At 35.6% G+C, this 11,023-nt stretch overlaps 1 protein-coding gene across 1 annotated transcript; it reads left to right on the top strand.

Annotated features, from left to right (window-relative positions):
* Positions 1 to 6,804: 6,804 nt before the first annotated feature.
* Positions 6,805 to 8,133, top strand: LOC104223049 (GPI-anchored protein LLG1-like). Its single transcript, XM_009774397.2, has 2 exons — positions 6,805 to 6,939; positions 7,548 to 8,133. Exons 1-2 carry the CDS (start codon positions 6,855 to 6,857, stop codon positions 7,937 to 7,939), a joined length of 477 nt encoding a protein of 158 aa, XP_009772699.1. The 5' UTR covers positions 6,805 to 6,854; the 3' UTR covers positions 7,940 to 8,133.
* The last annotated feature ends 2,890 nt before the right edge of the window (positions 8,134 to 11,023 follow it).

Below are 11,023 nucleotides of genomic sequence, written 5' to 3' on the forward strand. Positions count from 1 at the left end.
ACACTAACAAGTAATAATTCAGATATGATAGATAATAGTAAGAAAACTAAATAAGAGAACTACTAAGAAAGTTAAGTAGGAGGGAAATTTTAGCATTTTACTATGGACTATTTTCAACAAGAGGAAAGCAAAATACACGAAATAGGAATAAAGAAGCACATTTCATCATTGTATCGTTGCGGCGTGCAATCCGATCCCATCATGTATCGACATATGGTGCCCCTCGATCCATAATACTCGGGCTCACTGATCATATGTGCGTATATATCAAGCACAATAGAGCGCACAAAATATAACCATGGGAAAATTATTAGGAACAAACAATATTGAGAAGGATAAGCACAACTATGGTGCAATAAGCAAATCAACATCACGAAGGCCATCTCGCCCATAGTGCCATGAAGCCTAAACTGTATTACAATATGCGTGCGAAAAACCATATAACCATCATAATCTGTCATAGTATAAGAGAGAAACATATAACATAAACCAAGGCGCGAATAACATCCATTTCGCCCGATGATATACATGTGGCAACAGGTGAAAAAGGAGCAAGAAAATACGACCTTATACAGAATATACATCCTCATTGGGCCTACCAATAGGTCATAAAATCAACTCCGGTCATCCCTGAACGGACAAATAACCCTCCAAAATTCCACAACGACATATCCATAACATACACTATCATCTAGTTAGCTTTGGCCATATTTCACAGTCCACAACCACGAATCAATCTGCTTCTAAGAACTCCCAGTCTCCAATCCATAGAACACACGAATCACCCTATTTGATCTCAAACTCCACTGCCAAATATCTAACACATCTCTCGAACACGATCATCCTACGAGGAATACTTCTAAAATTCTTCCGTGCCACATAACAAAATTTAAATCTTAGCAGTTGACTAAATAGACGAGCACCGCAATATCAATGATGCATCCGTAAGTCAAATCACAATGTGCCTTCTGAAATGCACACCCTTCTTAGGCAATACCAAGTAGTAATAGCATCCATCTAGACATCTGAAACTATATGTGTTGTCTAAGAATTCATGACCTTCCCTTCAAAATAGAACCATGACCTTGCACATGCGAAACTCAATCCCGATCGGTCGAAAACCTTCTATTTGATCTCAACCCTAAGGAAATCCCGATACGCAACATGTTCCTCACACTAGTAGGAAATATCTACCTCGAGCAGTGATAGAAATCATCGAGAACTCCTTGAAATCCATTTGAACATAATCAAGCTATCATAACCAAATTCCTCCAATTCAAACAAGCCACGCAGTTGCCCAAAACCCATGAACATTGCCACGAAACATCTATGGAGACTCACCATATCACAAGTACCCAAAGAACTGATCATATCATTACCGTGTTAGCCCAATTTACTATCAAACTGCCATGTTTCCTCTGAGTTCCTTTCAATTTACTCTTAAGTTGATACCCCTTCTTGCGAGAACACCATGATCCTTACCCTAAAGCTCACTATAGGAGATTCTAGCATGAAACCACACCGCCCTAAGGCTCATAAGTTGTTGCATTCCCTCTTAGCACCCCCAAAGTACCACAATTGAGGCACCCACTCTAAAGAGACCTTCTATGAATCTAATGTTGTTTCCTCCACCACTTAGTCTTCCTATTAATAAAATACATAATCCACAATGATATAGAAATACCACGAGGCTTGACACCATCCAATGTAAATCTTAAACTCTAGCCATAACTGCTATGCCACCACTTAATTTTCCTAGGTCTGAACTCATCAATGAGGCATGAGAATCAAGTTCGTTCCAGAATTAAACAACATGAAAAACCTTTCAATACACTCATAACTCGTGACTATACGCCACATCAAGACAGAAATCAACACCCATTAGCCCTTTTTACACCTCATGCAGACTCTTTTTGTCACATTCAAATCACCCGAATATAGCCTGCAGACACATCTTACTCGTCATTTAATCATCCGACTACTCGCCTGCTATAATTTCCACTCATAAGGACACTACCGGATGTATAAGTCCAAAAGCACATGCTCATACAACCAAAATCCCCGTGCTCAAGCTACAGTCACAACCCAACCTCAAGTTCTCTAGACTAACCCATCATCAACATACAAGAATCACATCTCGCATCTCACCCAGGGACTCACAAGCCGTCGATGCTCCGCCGATACCGAGCTCTCACATGCACATACCAATGCATGGAAGGGATTCAAAGAGATACGCTCCAAGCTTAATCAATGTCGCATAATAAAGAAAGAAAGACGGAAAGTTTATCCAAAATGCCCAGTAGCCTCTCGAAGATAGGTGTGGACGCCATCATACCGATCCACAAGACTCTACAAGATACTTGCTCATAACTCGTAGAACCTATGAACCTATAGCTCTGATAGCAACTTGTCACGATCCAAAAATCACAAGTCGTGATGGCACCTAACTCGACCCGCTAGGTAATTCAACTAACCAAAAATACAAGTCAAATGAAATTATAGGAAAATAGAGAAGGAATAGCTGAACTGTTACATATTAACCTAAGAATTAGTAGTACGAATCATGAGCTTCTAAGACTTAGAATTTACAAAACTGATAGAAATAATTACACGATCTGTTCGAAAACTACATAAAAAGATTATCAAAGTCTAAAACTACCAAGGACAAGTGGCAGCTTTTATTCGAAATACACGAACATCTTTAGGGTAAGCTCCCGATATCACCAGCAGCTCCGCTCCAAAATTCTGCACGCAATGTGCAGAAGTGTAGTATCAGTACAACTGACCCCATGTAGTGGTAAGTATCTTGTCTAACCTCGTCGAAGTAGTGACAAGACTTTTTAGTTAAAAAATTCTTATTGATAAACACTGTAAAGTAAACTAACAATTGAACTATACTGCAATATAATGGATAGAGCACACAAATGAATTTACAAAGCAATACCAAATACTAAAAGAGATCACAAATCATCAGTTTCCAATATCTCGACCAATGTTTACTTAGAACAAAAATCCATGAACCACAATAATCACCTCAAAACTTTCATAGTATGAGAGAAATACTCAAGACATCAGATCCAACGGTACGACAACATACTTCGTGCATTTATCTCATCCTCACCATATATGTGTAAAACAGTACCAACCAAATGGCAGGAATACCAATAACAGACATGACAAGGAAGAAAAATTCGCAAGTAGTAATAATGAACGAGAACGTACATAAGGACGTCAGTCACAGACTAAAAGGAAAGCATATAGGTAATGACAACAATCAGGAAAAAGGATTATAACTTCAACTAACTAGCATGGTGGGGGAATGAAAATAGATATAACAAATAAGACAGGGGGTACGTGATCTTTATAAATTAACAAGTAGAGACATGAATGACTGACATGGAAGAAGACCTGGACCTAAGTGCAACAAAACAGATATGACATGGTTGCAATCACAACAGCAGAAAATAGGCATGATATTTACAAGTAAAGCAAGTAGAAGGCATGGACAACACAACAACAATTGTGATAGAGATTAAAGACATAACAGTGATGCCAAGTCACATAAAAACCATAAGTATGACAGTAACAAATCAAGGCAAGACATGAAGATATCTGCGAGTAAAGGCTATCACAACATAATGCATGTCCCTCCTCCTTACTTGCACGGAAACACTCTTCGTGCCATGAACTCGCAATAACACAAAAGTATGATAATATAAATGCAATGGCAGGACATCACCCTTTGTGCTTTTACTCACAAATGATATGGCCCGGCATTATCCTTCATGCTTTTACTCTCAGTAATATGGCACGACATCACCCTTTGTGCTTTTACTTATAAATGATATGGCACGGCATCACCTTCGTGCTTTTACTCTCAATAATATGGTACGACATCACCCTTCATGCTTTTACTCTCAGATAATATGGAACGACATCACCCTTCATGCTTTACACTCTTCCTCACATTATAATGTATAAACAATGGCACGACATCACCCTTCGTGCTTTACACTTTTCCTTACCAGGCATATGTATATCAATGACAAATAAGGTAGGAAGCATAATAACGTCAAGGAGAGTGTTTAAACGAATATTCCAATTGAATGCCAATCACAACTTTCCAAAGCAACAATAGTTCAATAATCCACAAGAACCTTATTATTTAGGTATTACAACAATTATCACAAATGATCTACTACACAAGTATAAAGTCTAGTATCTCAAGAATATCGGCCGTAGCAATGTATTAAAGGTTATGCGTAGTGATGATCAAATTAGACACATCAATGTGTTCTCAGAAATTCCATCAAAGTTGATCAAGTTATAACAAGCTAAGTCTTAGTTCTCAACATTTAACACTATGATTTTAATATCTAGGAGTCAAGTAAGGCATGAAACAAAAATGTCACATAGTTTTACAAGACACAATTATAGTATAATCTACCCCCGAGTATGATTAACCCCGGCATAAACATATATGCTCGTCACCTCATATATGTATCACCCCCGTATGTAGCAAACAATGTCAAATAGTGAGGAAAATTCCCTCAACAAGGTTGGGCAAGACACTTACCTCAATTCGGCTAACTCAATACTCAAATTAGCTTTTTATTTACAAATTCACCTCAGCTCGGCTCAATCTATCCAAAGATGACTTAAATACATCAAACAATGCAAGAGAAAACAATTCTAATTAACAAAGCTATGATCCTTATACAATCTGCAAAAAGTCAATAAAAGTCAACTCCTCGGATCCACACCTCGAAACCTGATAAAATTTACAAAAACCGAAGACCCATTCTGATAGGAGTTCAACCATACAAAAGTTATCAAGTTCTGATACCAATTCGTCCCACAAATCATCATTTTATATTTTTGAAAGATTTTATAATTTTTCCCAAATTTTCCTTTAGATTCTCATGAATTTGATGTTAAATCTTATATATAATCATGAAATGTAGTTGGGAAATTATTAAAGGTAATTACCCAATGATTTGGTATGAAAATCCCTTCACAAAATCGCCTCTTCTCGGACCTAGGGTTCAAAATATGATAAAATGAAGCTAAGTCCTAAAATGGGAGTTTTAATACCAGCCTCAGATGTCGCATATGCGACATCAAGATCGTAAATGCGACAAAAGTATCGCAAAAGCGAAAGCTGACCAGCTTTGCTCATGTCGCAAATGAGAGCTCTAAATGTTTCGCAAAACTGACAGTTGGCATCGCAAATGCGGAGCTGCTATCACAAATGCTATGATGTTGTTCGCAATTGCGAATTCCCCTACCCCAGCCCATCTTCGCAAAAGCGAGAAATATCTCGCAAATGCAGACATCACAAATGCGATGGAAACCTCGCAAATGCGAGAACAGAGACACCAACATAGCTGAACCTTCTTCCAACACTGCGAAACGCGTACGAAACTCATCCGAGCCCTCAAGGCTCTATGTCAAACATCCACACAAGTCTAAAAATATAACACAAATTCGCTCGTGCAATCAGAACACCAAAATAACCTCTAGAACCACGAATCGGATGCCAAAACTCATGAAAATCATCATGAACTTCAAGAACTTCTAGAATCGCAACCAAGCGTTTGCACCCTATCAAACCAATTCCGAATGGTGCCAAATTTTGCAGACAAGTTCCATATGACAAAACGAACCTACTCAAAGCTTCAAATCATGCATGACAACCTCGAAACGATGAATCACACCTCTAGTCAAAATCAATGAACCTTGAAACTTCAACTTCTACAACGGATGCTGAAACTTATCAAATCACGTCCGAATGACCTCGAATTTTTCATAAAAGTCACATTTGCCATTGCGGACCTACTCTAACTTCAAGAATCAGAATCCGACCCCGATATCAAAATGTCCACTCCCGGTCAACTTCCCAAAAAATCTAACCTTCGCCAATCCAAGATTAATTTGATTATGGATCTCCAAATTACAATCCGGATGCACTTCTATGTCCAAATTCAACCAACAGAATTAACGGAACTGACGAAACTCCATTCTGAGGCTTCAAACTACCGAGCGAAGTGCAGATGCTCAAAACGACCAGTCGGGTCGTTACATTAAGACAAGAATAATGTTACATAATATTAACTCCTATTTGATTCTTACATTTTTCTGAAGGAAGAAATCATAGATTATTTGCCTATATAAGCATCATCATTTGTGAACTAAATAACCAACCAAAAAAATATTATTCTCCCATCCTCTCAAAACACTATTCATCTTCCTATGTTTCGTGGGCAATTCTTTCTTGCAAACTCCAAACTTCCTACCATGAGTGCACATGTTTGGAAATACTGTGGAACCTTGGGAGTGATCGGTCTTAATGATTTGCACTCAGTCAGAGCAAAATCACTTTTAAGGCAGTGGCTTGTCACAATACAGTATTTATTCGATAAGTTATTTCTATTCTTTTATTATTCTTGGTCAATATTATCAATTATTTTCTAACAGTGTTATCATTTGTTCTTTCCTAAATTGAGAACTACTGGTTTGTAATTGCTCCAGATAGTTCAATATTAATTTTACTTTGTTCCAAATAACACGACCAAAATAAATCCAGAAACGCACATCACCAAAAATGACATAGCAAATTGATATTTACTCATAGCCAATATGATTAATAGTCAAGACAACGAAATTTTCAACATTTCTTTCTCCGAGTCTCTTGTCTTGATTTTTTCTTCATTCATTGCCTTCCGTTTGTTATGGTAAATCTTTGTCTGCCTTATAAATTAAAAATAAATTTCAAAAAGACATTACAATTACGAGAATAAAAAGAGATTAATAAGAGTTAATCTTTAACCAAATTAAGAGGAAGAGAAGAAACAATGGGGTTTGAAAGATCATGCTTCCTCTTGTTCCTCTTCTTCTTTGTTGTTGGCTTGGCTTCCTCTTCCCCGTCCTTCATCAAATGTAATTAAATTCCTCCATGCATTTTTATTTCTTTCAATTAACTCACTTGTTCATGATATTATTCAATTTGCAACACTTACAAACAATATTTTTTCCCTGTTAAATTAAATTCCTTTTATCTTTACATCCAAGATCTTATGGAAAAAATATCTGGGGTTTTGTTACTTTCCTTTTTGTTTACTAGGAACTTATTCTAAAAAGATATCTAGTAAAGTTGTTTTCAATTTGTTGTTTATTAATTGAAACAAAACATGGCGAAGCTCGGATTTCGAAAGTCAAATTTCTTAATTTTGACCATGAATTCGTACATAGAATTTTTAAGTGTTTTAAAGAAAAATTTATATATTTAAAAACTACGTAAAACGTATTATAAGTTGTAATAATTAACATTTTAAAATATTTAGAAGACATACGAAAACAATTGTGGTCAAAGATAAACTCGTTTGACTCTCAAAATCCTCTGCTACATAAATTGGGGCGGAGAGAATACGTTAGTAGAAAATATTTAATAAAAATTCTAATTCTCTTTATTTTTATTTTGTATAATAACATGATAGTGATGGTTCACAACTTGTCTGTTTAACTAAATTCCCTTTGTGTTTGAGCAGACGATGTGCTTGAGTCTCACGTGCAGGGCCGTGGCCTTCTTCAACAATATTTAATCAAGGATAATTGTCCCATTAATTTTGAGAAGGAAGATTACAGACCCCTTACGAGCCAATGCAAAGGACCTCAATACAATGCAGCAATATGTTGCAATGCATTCAAGATTGTAGCCTGCAAACACACAAACGAGATAAATGATGTGGACAATGGATGTGCTGATAGTATGTTTTATTACATTAATCTAAATGGAAAATACCCTATTGGTCTTTTTGCTAATATTTGCAAGGAAGATGAAGAAGGTTTAGACTGCAACAATATCAAGAGCCTTGCTGCTGTAAGACAAAGTGTTCGTTCCAGAATTGTTAATAGACATGTTACAGGTGGTAAAAATTAGACATGAAAAAACTGTTAAGTATTTTATTAATTGCTTTGGAATAATATTAAATTCAAAACTCGTGTATGTACATTATATTGTTTTATAGGTTTTTAACATCTTATACATTTTGTGATACAAATTTTGTACCAAGTATGTTTGGGATGTTCCCAGAGACTATTATGAATAAGATCATACATTGGTTTTTCAATTAACCAGATTCTTTCTATCTGTTCCAATTAGTAGTGTATTAATTGAGGCATTTAAGAGAAATATAAAGGAACGTTTAGAAAAATACACTTATTTATTATGTGTCCAAGTTGAGGGATATGAGTTTACGTGAACTCATACTCCTCTCTCTAAACCATGAATAACAATGTTATATTTCTTCAAAATTACCTAAAATATATGTGCGTGAACCATCATCAAAGACTCTTACGGTGCAATTATTATTGGGTGCACCTCTACAAGTGAAATTGGCCGTTCAAATCCTACTCTGAACTGTCTTGTTTCGGCAAGGAATATATATATTGTCACGATCCAAAATCCCCTCCGAAGGAGTCGTGATGACATCTAATTTCTAAAACTAGGTAAGCCTAACATTAACTGAAATAACAACAATATTTAGCTAACATCAAACAATTTCGAAATGGAAATCTTTATACAAAGTTAAAATTTCAAAATCGGTAGTACAAGTCATAAGCCTTTCTAGGAGTAATTATACATAATGAATATATCACCGTTCCGAATGGAAGGAAAAAATGAAAATAAATACAATAGAAGGTGACTTCGGAGTCTGCGAACGCCCAGCAGGTGCACCTTGTAGTCTCCAGCCTCACCAAGCATAAATCTCAAACCAACTCGATCCAAAGTACCTGGCTCTGCACAAAAAAGTGTGCAGAAGCGTAGCATGAGTACACCACGGTGGTACCCAGTAAGTGTCAAGTCTAACCTCGGTAGAGTAGTGACGAGGCCAGGTCAAGATACCTACCAAACATATAAACATGTGCATGAAATAACATAAATCTAATAAGAATTGGATGTCAAGTAATACCAATAGCAGAAAGAAATCGAATTGCAAACAGTAGTAGTGATAAAGAAAACACGAATGACAACAAGAGATAGCCAAGTAATTAAATCACAACATAGTTGGGATACAGATAAGTGTAAATGTGCGCAAGTAGGGAAAATGATGTCAACTCAACCAAACAAATTGTTTCTAATACATGATTTCAATAATTCCAATTCTTGTAATCTTATACAATAAACTACAATTTCCAAACCTTTAATACACACGACCCTTTGTGCCCACATCTTTCCATCTCACTTTGTACGGCGAAATTTACGTGCTACTCGGTATGCAATATCCGTGTCAATTGCTAATTAGGATGTTTAAGATATTCCATTTATATATCATAAAATAAATTTACAGTTTCTAGACCAAATAGAAAATCAACGAGAAAGATAAGTTTTGTTTTAGAAATCATTTGAGTGAAGAAAAATAATGTTTTCAAATAAAATTCAACATCAAATAGCTGTTGCATTTAATATAGAATTTATTAAGTTAAAACATAATAACAATTTCTTTTTAAGTAAAATAAAAACCTCAGACAGGTTAAGGATATTAAGTTGGGAAATCAATTGAAATAAAATATAACGATTATTGAAAATAGTAAATACTGAAATTTACGGCGAGTTCTAACTTAAAAGTAACACAAGGTAGCATAATATTAATTGTTTTATTTTAACTCACTATATTACTAACAACTCAGTAGGACAGGGGTAATGACTTGATACGCTCAAATTATACTTTATTTAAATAGTGTAAAGCGGTCGGTGTCAAATATAATAACCCAATAAGGTTGGGGTCGAATCCCACAGGGAATAGGCGTGAAAAGGTTACTCGAGTAGTGTGCTGCTTGACTTAGGTCGTAATTCTATTCCGTTAATTGTAGCAAGAGTATGATATGATTGTGATGTGAAGAGATAACTAATTGTAACGTTGAGAATGTAAATAATTTGATTAAGGAAACCAAAGTTGTGTCCCCTTCAATGAAATATAACGCTATCAGTGTTAATATGATATATTTCTAATGGAAGCTTCTATAGATATGCAAATGATTTCTAAATGACTACCCAATATTTTTCAATAGTTGGGTAGTATTTCCTTTTTATGATTTTTCCAAATACAAAAGAGTTGCAATTAAGAGAAATCAATTTATACCAAATAAAACCCACTTATTCCTAAGCGATTCTATTAAACGAGGTTTAAAGGCTCGAGTCTTTGATATTTATATCTATCAAACTCTAACTCACTTTTTCAAGTAAAGAAAGAGTTTAATGACTCTTGTTAATGTTTGCAACCACCAACAATAAATAAAAAATGAGAAATAAATATATATCAACCAACAATTATATATATATATATATATATATATATATATATATATATATATATATATATATATATATATATATTCAATGTTAAACACCCATTAACATAACACCCATTTAGGGTCCACAACCTTAGTATTTAAAGCTAGTTACTCATGCTAAAATACAAAAGATGAGAATATTAAATGCCATAAAGCTTACAAAGTGCAAGATTCTTCACTCCTAAAGCTTCCAAAAGAAAGGAATATTCAAAGGTTAGAATGTAACTCAAAAACCAGACAAGATGCCCCCACAAAATTCCAATAAATTTATTTATAGTATGCTAAAACTCGGGACCAATTTCGAACAAAAATGCCCCTCCAGGTTGATTATGCGACCGCATATCTGTCGCATAACAGACATGCGGTCCGCATTCTCGTCAAAGCCATCGCATCTTCGAACCCTAGTTTCCAGGTAGTCGTCGCATCTTGGTTATGCGGTCTGGATTGTTGATTTGCGACTGCATAATGTCATCGCATTTCCAGCTTCAGCAACTTCTATAGGGAGTTTGTGATCCAGAATGCGGCCTGCAAACCTGTTGTGCAGTTACATAATGGACCACATTTCTTGCGCTTAAATTTGGCCAACAGACTGTTGGGCTTTGCGGTTCCTCTGAGCAATATGCGGTATGCATGTTGGATTTGCTATCTGCATTCTCACATATGCGATCGT

This window comes from Nicotiana sylvestris, chromosome 9 (assembly GCF_000393655.2).
Source record: "Nicotiana sylvestris chromosome 9, ASM39365v2, whole genome shotgun sequence".
Classification (NCBI taxonomy): domain Eukaryota; kingdom Viridiplantae; phylum Streptophyta; class Magnoliopsida; order Solanales; family Solanaceae; genus Nicotiana; species Nicotiana sylvestris.

What these genes read in the sequence shown, in the direction of transcription:
- LOC104223049 (XM_009774397.2), top strand. Translation starts at nt 6,855, where the DNA reads ATGGGGTTTGAAAGATCATGCTTCCTCTTGTTCCTCTTCTTCTTTGTT. An exon ending in TTCCCCGTCCTTCATCAAAT is followed by an intron (nt 6,940 to 7,547) that starts GTAATTAAATTC and finishes GTGTTTGAGCAG; the next exon opens with ACGATGTGCTTGAGTCTCAC.